This window comes from Bolinopsis microptera, chromosome 1 (genome assembly GCF_026151205.1).
Source record: "Bolinopsis microptera isolate Bmic1 chromosome 1, MBARI_Bmic_1.0, whole genome shotgun sequence".
Lineage (NCBI taxonomy): Eukaryota > Metazoa > Ctenophora > Tentaculata > Lobata > Bolinopsidae > Bolinopsis > Bolinopsis microptera.
In genome coordinates, this window is record NC_087072.1 from 18861896 (window position 1) to 18875558 (window position 13663).

The 13663-nt window shown below is 37.2% G+C and overlaps 2 protein-coding genes across 2 annotated transcripts in view; one reads left to right on the plus strand and one right to left on the minus strand.

The window, feature by feature from the left end:
• Positions 1-13056, minus strand: part of LOC134823913 (sentrin-specific protease 1-like) — a 34990-nt gene extending 21934 nt beyond the window's left edge. Inside the window, exon 1 of the mRNA XM_063835513.1 lies at positions 13046-13056. The gene's annotated coding sequence lies outside the window, so the exon portion shown is untranslated. The remainder of the gene's footprint in view (positions 1-13045) is intronic.
• The window catches only part of LOC134823921 (uncharacterized), a 29710-nt gene continuing 16920 nt past the window's right edge, over positions 874-13663 (plus strand). Inside the window, exons 1-5 of the mRNA XM_063835520.1 lie at positions 874-988; positions 2873-3023; positions 3147-3215; positions 5566-5603; positions 5735-5833. Of these exons, the coding sequence (XP_063691590.1) occupies positions 876-988; positions 2873-3023; positions 3147-3215; positions 5566-5603; positions 5735-5833 (470 nt within the window). The 5' untranslated portion in view covers positions 874-875. The remainder of the gene's footprint in view (positions 989-2872; positions 3024-3146; positions 3216-5565; positions 5604-5734; positions 5834-13663) is intronic.

Below are 13663 nucleotides of genomic sequence, written 5' to 3' on the forward strand. Positions count from 1 at the left end.
AGTGGTCAAGTTTATGTCTAATGGTCAAGTTTATTTATGCCTAGTGGTCAAGTTTATGGAAACTGAGATATTTGCGATTTGTCATAGAGAACTGAAAATCGCGATTTGTTACATTCCGATTTACTTTTGTCCTTATTTCCAATGAGTCCATAGTGTAATCTGCAAAAACCGATGTTTTCCATTCCCTCAGTACATTAATAATACTAGCAGGAACCCGTGAAATATAACCCTAAACGGTGTCAAGACTCAAGATACTGAAATAATTATTACCTATTTAATTGGCGTTTTTGACACCACTTGGGGGTCCAAATTTTCGGCTCTAAAATCATTATTCCTCGGCCAATTTTTAATTTTTTCATGCTGATTTGGAGGATATTAAAGCATTTGACCCAGCCAAAAAAGTTTCAGTTGTATATCTTTTACGGTTTTTGCAGAAAGTTGCGTTAAAGTCGATGCCGTGGTGTCAGTAAAATGGCACAGATATATATATATATATCGTCTCGCTTTATATATAGTAAGATGTACCCTGGTACAGTTAGGCCCTGATATACTGTGCCCCGATTTACCACAAACCCTGATTTACTGCAGCCATTTCCTATCCCCAAATAGGGCTGAACATGCACAATGTAAACAAACAAAACCATGATTTACTGTAGATGTTGTATTTCTTCCACATTCCATGGTAAATCAGGGTTTTATTGTATTTGGATTACTTGTGAATGAGCTAATTTGAGCAAGGAAATGGAACATAGTTTCTTATCTATGAGTCCACTCCATAAAGAAGGATACTTACATATATGTATATAGCCTATACTCATCGAAAAGGTTTGACAGATATTTAGAGCGATTCCCCTAATTTTTACAATTCTTTAGAGATGATGGTGTCACAAGAAGAAGAAATATTCTCTGTAACAATCGATGTGCCTCATGGTGAGCGCCTTGGTCTACTGCTTGCTGGTGGCACAGATTCTCCCATTGAGATTAAAACGTAAGTAACTTTAATCAAAATGTTAGCTAAAATTTACACTTTGATTATAAAAACAAACTTTAGAGAAGGTCAAAACTTTCTCTGAGAGAAAAGTCAACATTTTAAATTCAAAACTAGAAATCTTCTGGCACAAATAGCTGTTGTGCTGGAGTTTGTATTTCTGTAACCTGAAGGAACTTGTACTCAGCTTTAGTTATCCCAGTATTTCTGATTAACACTACTCCTCCTCCTTCTGTTATTGCACTTTTCCCATCAACTTCACCGATTGTACTCGCCTCAAAGTTAGTTCCATCATCCGTCATTTCCCCAACATTCTTCCAGTTACTTTTGTCTGTTATTTTACCCAGTTGCCCACCTGATGTCTGATCAATGTACACCTCCAGTTTCACCCTTTTATCATCAAGGTTATACACAACGAACTTCATACCAATCCATTCATTCTGTGGAAGTGGTTTTCCCGAAAACAGGTCTCCAATACTGTGGACAGTGGTGTTGGGATGTGTCACTTCCTTGACAAACTGGGCCTCTCCGTCATGTCTGAACTTGGCATAGTAAGTGTGCGCTATCTCCTTGTACCCAGTTGAGCTGGTGTGTCCGTTAGGAGAACTTCTACACCCGATAATGAGACCAGCATGTGCAGCACCATCTGTACCAGATCTCCTATAGTAAACTGTTACTTCCGTGTTCTTGTAAAATCTAAGCGGTCTGTCAGCAGCAAGTCTAGCACGCTCCTCCTCCCAGGTATAATGTCTCTTGTCAGGTTTAAACCAGGGGTTGATGTACAAGCGAGGTTGGTCCCCACTCATAGTCAGCACTCCCTCCGCTACACTTAGTACTGGATCCTTACCTCGCTTCTGGGAGAGTCCTGTCTTATCATACCAGTCTCTTGGAGTGAGATCACGTGCTTTGTAGGTGGCCCAATGGTCAGAGTCCCAGGAAGGTATGTGAGGGTTCGAGGTGTAGAGAGCGGGAAGGTGAGGGAAACTGGCAGAGGTCCCAACTATAAGAACCACAATCAGCAAGTTCATCCTGACTCCTGAGTGGTCGAATTATTGTCGAGACTAGACGTAAAGTATATATATGTACTAACGCTTGACTAATGAACTTATAAAAAAATAACTTCGAGAAAACTCGTCTTCTTTGTTGTAAGTGACAATATGGCTCTCTGGAAGGTGACGAAATTCTTCTAATTAGAAGTTTTATTTTCAGGAGTTTTATTTTTATTTTATTTTACTTTATGCATATATAATATATATTATGTTTATTGTTTAGTAGGGAGCATCACGGCTCTCGACAAACAAACTGAAACAAGGCGAATAACTAGTGAAAATAAAATGTTAAAAACTCACGCTCGTGAGTATATAAATAGATTCAACATCTGTTGCTCCTTCTGTTCAGTGTTCAATTCCTTTTCCAAATGAAATTAGTGCTTATGAAATAAGTACTTAACGTTTTATAAAAATATAAAACGTTTAGCACTGCAACATATAATATAGAATTGGATTATGCATATCATCTGCACTGTATAATACTACTTATCTGCACTGTATAATACGGCTGCTTATCGACAAGGGGCATTGAATAATTCCCGATCAATTTGTAATTCCCAATTTTAGACCAGACAATTTCTATTTAAGATATGACTTGCACTATCAGTTCCAGACAACTTTGTGGGGGGGGGGGGGGGGGGGATATTATCATTATTATTAGACAACGTCAAAGTAGTATAATAAAAAGTTCCTCAAATAAGAAATCTTGAAGTTTTATGTAAACTTCTCAACGAGATAGCAAGTAATAAAAACTTATTATGAAGTTTCATTAAGTAGTAGTAGTGGTGGATTGTGAGGCACTACATCCACACTGTTAACTCTTATCTCCTCCCAGAGTACAGGACGGTTCAGTAGCCAGTCTGAGTGGTTTGACTGGAGGACTACAGATAATGAGTGTTAACAATACTATATTCGCTCCTACAACCACGCACCATGACGCCATTATGGCGCTCACTGCTTCTAATATACTTAACATCTCTGTAAAGGTAACACGCTACAGTGAGATCAGATCAAATATTAATTTTAATTACAGAATTTACACCGCTTCAAAATTATCATTACTGCTGTCCAGTAAGTTTTAACACATTAACATTGTATCAACTTGTCAGAGAAACATTGGAAGCGCTAAAAGGAAACTTTTAGAAGATACAGACAAGTCCCTGGAAGATGATGAGGAGGTAAGGTTTTATTACGTCGCCCCCCCCCCCCCCCCCCCCTGAGTTTGACCTATGACCTAAAGTGTGGACACTTTTCTGTTGCAGCTTGAAGAGAACAGCCGAGGTTTTGGTGCCAGATAATTAGAAATTAGTATATGTACAGTAATCATCGGGCTCCGTTAGTAACCACACTTCAGGGGGTACCCGGTACACCCAAGCAACCCACACTGAATTGGCCACATACACGGACATCTTTATATCGTATATAATTTAGCATGATATTTTATTGATCAACGGGGAACAATAGCTTCACAACCGTTAGAAAACATAATTACTTACTTAATAAATTTGACAAAACATTCGCTCATGTTATTGAACAATCTGACTTTAATAACTCATCAGAGCTAACCACGCATGTGCATGCAACCCCTCCAAGCATATTGGATTAATGACTCACTGATCTGTACTGTATAACACGTATATAACAATTGCTAAATGTCAAGCTAGTGCTCGCAATTGTGCAATGTGTCCTTCTACTTTTCTAGTTATCAGACTAGCGCCGGCTTGTTCTCTTGTTAGTAAGAGTAGTGTTGTAGTGTTGTAGTGTTCTAGTGTTGTAGTGTTCTAGTAGCTGAGGTCTGAACCTTTGTCAGTAGTCACACGTCTCGTGTTCTATATCAAACACATTTCATTGTAACACAGCTTTATTCTGCTTGATATCACGCTGATACAGTCTCAACGTGTTCTAATATCTAGCTGACTAGCTCGCTCAATTGAGAGAGCAAACTTAATACACACTCCTCAGCTTCACGATCTTAAGTTACTATTGAGCTAGTGTCCATGCATAAAATCTTGAAATCTTGAAAACATTTCAACCGCAAACCATTTTAACAAAATAAATCATGTAGTATGAATAGTAGTATAATGATCATTTTGTTAAGACCTAAGCATGTGAGACAAGATAAAGCGTGGGTAAATGCTCAAATAAAACCACTGCTAGCTCAATACTCAGTGTAAAGTACACGAGGCGGAGTAAGTGGGTAATACCACAAATAAATATTGTATATTGTGGCAGAGAATGCAGATTATTGTGGCAGAATATTATGCTTTGATGAGGTTAAGCGTTGTTGTAAATGTGTGGCTCAGTGCTCACCGAGTGTGGGGAGACTTTGAGAAAAAATGTTAACATCACAAAAATATTCTAATAGTCAAAGATACCGGTGCCTGCACTAGACAGAAATAGTTATGTGAAAATTTGTGAATTCAGAAGAATTTATCATGCGGATATTTTCGATCACTTATCATGCAAAGAACACATCCATGTTGCTCTAACTGCTCTGTAACAAGCTCAAACATTTGATGTATTGCTTTCTCATTTTACAGCGACGCTTCGCTCTGTCCGGCAATTGGCATATAATAATATGTCTATTGAACTTATAATTTGCATTGGTTTCGGCATCTTGTTTGTATTGATTTTATAATTGATTCAAAAACATATAGCTCTAGCCTTATAGTTTATGCTTAGTAGGTGGTATGTCATTCATTATTCAAAAATACCAAGTTCCTCATTTGTCGCTCCCTCAATTAAAACCAAGAAACGGTAACCCTGGATAGCATCTAGAATAACACAAAAATACCATAATGAGATGCACTTTCAGCTCTGTAAGCGGGCCGTGCGATGAAACTCGATACTAATTTACTGGTCTCAAAGTCGTATTTTGTTGTCATGGTAACGCGTAGGCTATGATATTATATCTAAAATATCTAAAAGAGATTATCACTCATACCATTTGAACACCATTAGAGTAACGAAATGTCAATACCCAAATAGCATACTAATCGAAAAAAAAGTGATGAGTGCTCCAATATTGTAACCAATCAGGATATTTAAGAACTTGGCATATAGATAATTACTTCAATGAGAGTAAGTTTGATTTAAATTACAGTCAGAATCGTGTTCCTATAATGATCTAATCGTGTACAACTAAAACCAGGAATATCGGGGATATTTCATACATATTCCAACCCCCATCAACTAAATAGCAGGGTGTTTTATAAAGGAGCATATTCATTATTCAATACCTATCCCTCTAATTTAGATCACTTTTTTTTCGATAGTTCGTATTTCATCAGTTCACGATTTTATTTTAACCACTTTTCGCGATCGTAGCTTTTTCATAAAAGGGATAATTAAAGAAGAGACAAGGTAACAAAATACCCCAAAATTTGCACCTGTTGAAATTAAAATGCTCCTTCGCCTTCTTTTCTTGATGATCACTTCTTTACAAGTTTGACTTTATCGGTTTATTAGTTTTTTACACAGTTTTGTTAAAATATTTTGAAATTTTTATGAACAAATACGTCTTTTCAGAATATGGATGATAAAGAAATTAAAGACATGTCATATGGGTATGTTATTACTTTTCTCTCCCTGTCTTATTCTTACTTGATAGTTGATCTAATATAAGCTGCATTTAGTTCACGAGGAACTAAAATTCTTTTGGTTATTTGAGATACTTAAAGTAACCGTAAAGTTACAGGGTGAAGAAGACGGACATCGGCTCAACTCTCTCGATATATCTCCAGAAGAGGCACGCTCTACACAACTTTCATCTTGTAGAAGTTACAAGCTCCTTATGGTAAGCTAAATTCATTAATTCTTTATAAGTAATTACCCTATAAAGGATGAACAAAAACTAATATTGAGCTATTTGATCTGTGTAATTTTATTGAAGACTGTAATGTTGGAAATTATTAAACTTAATTGAGAGGACGTAGGGATGAGTATTAACCTAGCCAGTTAATTAGGTCGCATTCTTTGCTAATATTTCCGCTGAATTTTATCCCTGCGTACTGTTGTGGTGAATGTTTTATCCTTTCAATGAAGTTCATTGGTCAGTTGGTGGTTTACCTAAATACCGAGCAGCTTCGATCTTCATTTATAAGAATCTCGTTGTTGTTCGTGAAATATACTGTGATGTTACCACCGGAGCCACGCTGAAAAGTTACTGCCATTTACACCGAGACTAGGATTGTAGCGGTAACCTAAGAAGCGAAACTGTTACTGACTGTTAGAGTCGCTCCTGAGTTAATATCAGTTATTAGGCTGAGCATAGCAATCTGGTAGTCCAACAACAGATTTCACTGAACCACTATTCTAATTAAGTTGCTGCATCCTTATGGATCAGGATTGTTGTCGGTTGTTGGAATTCTGAGGGCAATTGACCGTATTCCTGGACGATTTGCGACCACAATCTGTTGTGGTAGGGATTTTAAGGCCATGTTTGTCAAAAGCTTAACGATACCAAGAAGCTGGTGGAGTTGTCATCCTTGTTATATTACTCTTATTTCAGAACATGTATCTTATATAGTTCAACTTAGTTAAGTGGCAAACGCATAGTTATCATAGTTTACTATACCCTCACTACAAGCAAGGGGTAGTAACATTAACTAATTCAAATAGTTCTTCGATAACATCGACACTATTCTGGGGCACCACATCGGCTCATGTGCTATGCTCTAATATAGACCTATCATATATTTTACAAAATCAAGAAATAAATAAAATTTAAATATCGCACAGAATTGGTTACATTTGTCTAACCCGTTTCAAAACACGGACCATTGACCTCGTGAGGTCCGTGTTATTCAGGTGCTATCTTTTATTTGCCCTTGGCCTTCGTTCGTTTGTGATTTGCGTTTGCGTTATTCGTTCTTTGCTGCGAAACCATCCGTCAAAAGTTGGATTGTCCACTGCAGAACAGTTCGTCGAAACTACTGCGCTTCCCACACTTTTGCTTTGATTATCATACCGCATCCTATATCACTGGTCATGCTTCTCCGGCTCGAGAAGATGTGCCACTTTTCAGATCCACCCTCTATTCTCTGATTACACTTAATTAATAGCAGCTTTATAATATAATCTACACAGTTACATTGCATGAGTTTCTTGGTTATTAGTAGACAAAATTTTCAGTCTAGATTCCGCTAATAACTTTGACGGGCAGCAGTATCGTCAATTATCTACACTATCAAGGTATAGACATTTCGCTGCACAAGTGTTCCTTCTGGAACAGGTTTATAACCCTTTGTTTGTATGGTAGTGGTAGGCACCATCTTGAATTAGCTGTTACTAAACTACTATATATCGGGGCCGTCATTTTCCTTAACAGTGTTTACGAACTGATAGGGATTTGACAATAGTATAGCTAAGAGTCCAGCTCACCTAATAATTGTAAGTTGTTACACTTTAAACTTTTTACCAGCCAGTCTTGGCAGGCACAGTGAATATTTAGGTATGTCTTTACAGGTTTATAATAACAATTTAATAAGATAGTTTAGGGAAATTATCCAAAAGGTGGCTGAGTGTCTAAGATAGAGAGCGTGTCAAAGTTAGTACTAGAACAAAACTTTACCTGATCACGTGATATGCTGTATCTGATCACGTGACAGACTGTGTTCGAGTCTGTGGTTATTGCCGCTAATTTGCCATGTGCTCTTAATGGTAAGTACTTTGTTGTCTTACTACTATATTTTTGTCGTCTCATGGTTTGCCGTTTTGCACTAGTCGATCTTTAGTCTTTACTTGCACTCTTTTTCCTTGTCTGACACTTAACTTTTAATTATCAGCTAATTTACGAATATTATCTCGTTATTAACATTATATATGGGACCGTGGCCGTCCCATTGTTAGATCTTTATAACAAGTTCCGTTGCTAGGTTATCTGTCAGACTGAGTGCCAGGGCCTGTTAATTGGTTTCCTTACCAGGCCCTGGTCGTCTGGCCGGCCTATAATCTTCAGTAACATTCCTGATAAACTACCCCATCTTTACAGCAATTATCAAGATCGACCCATTTCTGTGTTTAGTAAATATAGTTGAAAATTTCTGAACTTTATGTAAACTGTCACCTAGTTTTACAGCTGTAAGAACATTAACTGCATCATGATCTGTACTAGCAGGCTGTGGTTGCCACACCGGTATACATTTCTGTGGACGTCAGTGTTATTTAACCGATGGTGATATTGTTTGTAGATTTTGCGCCCCAAATTACGACACAATCCTATAGTAGTATCACTATAACTAAATCTTCAATGGTAATTAAGTAGTTGATAGTACTTAATACCGAATCTATAACGCTTTTGATCACTTATTTCATCATTGTCTTTAGTACAGGGTATAACTTAGTGTATTTGAGATATGAGAGTATTTGAGATAAGAACGGTACTCCAAAAATTAGACCCTTGCCAGGTGCCTGGAGGAGGATTATTTAAAACATCTATAAGTGATAGGATAAGTTTGTTTTAGCAGGAAAAATCGTCTTCTTGCCAGGTGGGTTTCATATTTTATCCTTCGTCTTATCAGCATTTTGTTTTGGAACAATTTTTCGCCGGTAAATTTCGATTAGATTTTATATTTTCAATGCTAATCTTGAGAATTTGTCACATACATTATATAATAGTAAGAGAGATGGCTGATGATATTAGCTACCCAAGTACTGTGTGATGAAACAAAGAAAGCTTATTATGTCGTAATAATGATAATTATTACGACACAATAGTGATTATATTGTTTCGTAGCGATAATAATATTTTATCCTTGCGTAGTGATGCTCAATACTAAATGTGTTCTCTCTTATTATTCATTCATGAACTCTTTTATCAAATTAGTATTACGCTCGCTATTTTGTCATCGAAATTAAGGGACAAGTAATACTATGTACCTCTAGATAATAAATAGTACGAATATTGCAATAAATCTTACCATTTTCGTCAAACAGCTAATCGCAAGATTATCTCGTTCAACTTTAATGTTATTTAACAACATTTTTGTCGTGAATTGCTCAGATTATTTGATTAATGAACGCAGTCTTTTTTTTTTCAAATAGACAATCATGGCTCACTTTCAATATAAACAATTTTGTTCCGTCAATTAACAAACTTTTAAACAAAATTGTAGTTCTTATAACTTTCCACTATTTTTCTGCTCGTTTGATCTTTGTTCCATCTCCAGTAACTTTCTGTTACTTCAACAACAACAAAAATATGTGCATCTGACAGGCCACTTATTTTCTTATCCAATCTAGACGTTCTGGACTATCCTTAGACAATTAGACGTCTCCGTCTCTGCCATCGTACCTTTGATTGACGTCACGGACGTTACCTTTTTAGTTTTTAAACTAAAAAGGAGTTAAAACTCTTCTGAGCTCTTAGCTATATGGCTTCACATTCCATTGAAGCCATATATGCTGACAGTTTTGTCAGGGCGCCTTTAATTTGGGAACAACTTCAACAGTGTTTTCAATTTGTTTTGTTATTCTATTAGCAGTGGCCTGGCTTCGCAACCTTTAAGACGACCTATTTTGCAGTAGTTTCTACTTTCTAGGATTAGATTTTACATAATAATCTCCCAGTTATACGTCGAGTTTAATCTGTGTTTTAGCTCCGTCCAGCCATACTCAGCCATGATACACGTACCCTAGTACCATGAAACACTGTTTTATTCATAAATATACTCATTTGTACATTTGGTGCGGTTACCTTTGTGATGCCTTTACCCTTAGCAGAGCTTCTCAAAGACTGGCTTGAAATTCCAGCGAGTCTGGCTTTGCATTAAAATGTATCGTTTTTTGTCTCACACTTTACATATTTATATGTGGCGTTATAGCTCACACTCTCTCAACGGAGAACTAATCTAAAAGAAGATATTGTCTGCCATAGTTCTTGCTATGTATAGTGCTACAGGTTACTTACGGCTAGTAACAATATCATATGGGAGGTGGGTCCCGCCATCTAATAGATTTAACACCGCTATTTCATTGGCCAGCTATGTGAAGCTTTACAAACTCCCGTTACAGCACCAGTCTGTTCAGTTCTCATCTAAAACACTATATTTGCTTTACTACTGATATTTTTACCGACTGGCCAACAATGTCTCCTGTCTTCATTAATAAGAACACAAAGATTGGTGGTCTTATCGGTATTATTACAGTAAAACCTCTCTATACCGTGAACCTCTCTATACCGTGTTCATTTCTTTCACCCGATCTGTAGGTCGTGTTTGGTCAGCTTGTGAAAAATACTTGGTTTATTTAAGTTCATATCGGTATTGGTGGTGATGTTAGTCCATATCGAGCTGAATTCCATCGCGATATCTCATATCTCAGAATTCTGGCTGATCCTGGTCTTATGTGAAATGTTTGCTTGTCCACCAAACCGAACCAAAAATCATTAATTAAAGTTTCAAATCAATGACTTATATAGATTATAGTAAGGGATCGTTCACATGTTACGTAAACCAGCTGTTTACGTTTGAAAAGTGGCTGGCGGAGGGGGTTCTAAAATGGCCACAATTTTGTTTATATAATGCTAATATGTGAACTATTTCTAAGGGAATTCTGTGAGGCCAATGCTACTGGTAACATCTGAATTTCTGTTTTAACAGTCATTTACCCAATTTCCTGACCAACATGACTATTTACCATTGTCAAATAATAAATGAGAACCATGAATCACCGTTTTCAATAGTAAATACCTATTCTCCGCAATGCATGCCGCCATTTGGTTGGCGTTTGAGACACTTGTTAGTATGATCCACTCTCCATGAACACTGCGCTATTATTGGTATGACAATAATATGCTCGACCGCGTGGAATTAATAAATAAACTACCAGCTCCTCAATGCTATAATATTATCTCTAGAATACTATATACCAATTGTGCTTGTTACCGTTGACAAAGTGACATGGCGATGTTGCGGTTAAAGCTTGTCGTTATTTTAATACTGACACTCCGATAGTTAATGTGATTGCTTCATATTTTATAGCATATTTTTCATCACATTTTATATATAGCATTTTATTGCAAAATCTTTGCCTGCAAGAAATTAGGCTATATCTGATAGATTGCTTCTCCTGTTAATATTTAAATGATCAAGCTCCTTATGTGTATTTTTTTATAAGCAAGAAATCGGTATTCATGGTTGAGCAAACAATTAAGGCCACAGGGGGGGGGGGGGTTTCCGAGGTGGACAAAATATTTTTTGCCAGTTGGCAGACCACGTACTACGCTCGCACACCACCCCTAGCTCCCCAGAGCGCCTAGTTTATCGTAAAATTGAGATTAACTAATGCCTATTCAATCAGTTAAGGCCACAGGGGGGGGGGGGGGGGGTCCGAGGTCAATTTTGAGATTTTGAGATATGTTGTAGAGCTCGATCTAAATTTTCAAATGCTTTCGTCCTTACCGAAAACAAAGTTTCCTATTTGAAGATATTGCGCGTAGAATGTTGAGGTTTACCTGTAATTCTATTGTAAATGAAAACTTTATATGAAATTGTGTTCAAAATCTATCTCCTTTTTCAGTTTATTACTTAGAACCTTGTAACTTGGCAACAATGTTCTTCAAGGTATTTTGAGTTTTTGTTATGTAACGATTTATGATATCTTGCTCCAAAGCTGAGATATGAGGTTAACCATGAGTGTGGGTTACAAAATTTAAAATGGTTAACCTCATAAAAAGAGTTAGGAGCAAAATTACAACAATCGTTACATAACAAACTTTTAAATTTATGTCAGGAACATAAGTTCCAAATTTGAGGTGAAATAGATAAAAGCTCTAGGAGAAGATAGGTTTTTGAGGTGGTAAATAAATTGTTCAGGAGAGTCAAAAGACTGATTCTGAGAAAATATGTTAACCTCAATTTTCCAACAAATAAAGGACATATAATAGTTCTGTTCACATTGGATGGCCAATTGATCTAAGATGGCAAGTACGTACGGTACGTACCTTTAAATTAGCTGTACGGTACGTACTTAATAAAGTAGGCTGAAATGTACAAATCCAGTTGATAACAATGGACAAGCGTAGATTAAGGTTGCGACCTGAGCTAGCTGAAAAGCTGATGTTCGTATACTGCAACAAAAGGATGAAGCTTTGAGTTTAACGATAATTACAAGTAGTAGTAGTGTAGTACCGGTTAATTTGTGTGTTTATTTTCGACTTCTAGTTCTATCTCAAAAATTATGATGATAATACTAATCAAAAATTGCAAGTAATTCACTGAAGTTAATTCTAAAAATTTGAAAAAAAATTGTACCTTACAGTGCCTGTACGGTACGTACCTTTAAAAGTAGCTGTACCGTACGTACTTAAAGCCCTGTACCGTACGTACTTGCCATCTAAGCAATTGATACCCATTGATAAGTTTAACTTGTGATGAGAGCAACAAAATGTTAAGAACTGGTTATTTGTGAGGTTAACTGATTAAAAAGGCAATAGTTAACCTCAATTTTACGAAAAATTAGGCGCTCTGGGGGGCTTAGGGTGGTGTGCAAGCGTCAGATAGTACGTGGTCTGCCAACTGGCAAAAAACGTTTTTTCGACCTAGGATCCCCCCTGTGGCCTTAACCTCGCTAATAACCAGTTCTCCAGCGCTGGATAGCGACAACTAGCGCTGGATGGCGACAACTAGCGCTGGATGGCGACAACTAGCGCTGGATAGCGCTAGTTGTCGCCATCCAGCGCTAGTTGTCGCGTTTTGAATATCGCAAAAGAACCGAACTATTATATGCCCTTTATTTGTTGGAAAATTGAGGTTAACATATTTTCTTGAAAATCAGTCTTTTTGCTCTCCTGGAACCACCTTTAAAACCTATCTTCTCCCCCCCCCCCCCTGCCCCCTTAAACTTGACTATTGCAGATCACCTCTACTTTCAACAAATGTGACAAGATCTATGCTTTGATGGGATTCAGAAAATCGCCCTTGAAGCCGTACAGATTCGCGGCCCCGATATCAAGCCTCTAATAAATTAGCTAATTCCGCTCAATTTTCTCCGCCACAGAAAATTCCACCAAATTATTTGTGGCCCCAAACTTTATGCCTCTAAACTACCACCTCATTTGAGTGCTGTTATTTGAAATTGTCACAACTCCATCAGTCCATTTGCATTGTGCACTATGGATGCTGAGTGATTGTTTTTGTGATGCTTTGATTGTATTTGTCATGAATTATTTAGCGGGCTTCTTAGACCTATTCTAGAGTGGTAATAGTACGGGTTAGTAGCTAGGGTATTGCCAGGCTGATTATCGCCTTATTACCATGGTAAGGTGCTGGTATTGTTTTTTTAAAGAGTAGTAATAGATACGATAACCACCTGCTACTACCAGTACCACATGAAAAACACTGGCAAGAAACTAGGAATGTTGATAAAACGCTATTTCCCTCGGACTTGCTGATACTTGGACTTTGCGGTTTGAAGACGTAAAACTCGTTAAATGGGTTTACGAAATGCAGTGCCAATGGTAAAAATACGATACCACAACAAAATATGATACCAGATAATAAAAAAGTAACCGATATCGATCAATTCAGCATATATATAGTCTCAAGTCTATTGCAATTTGCATTAGGGCATTTCTCCTCGTGATATATTCCCTCGTGATTCGGGTTCTCGTTCTACTGACTCCTCT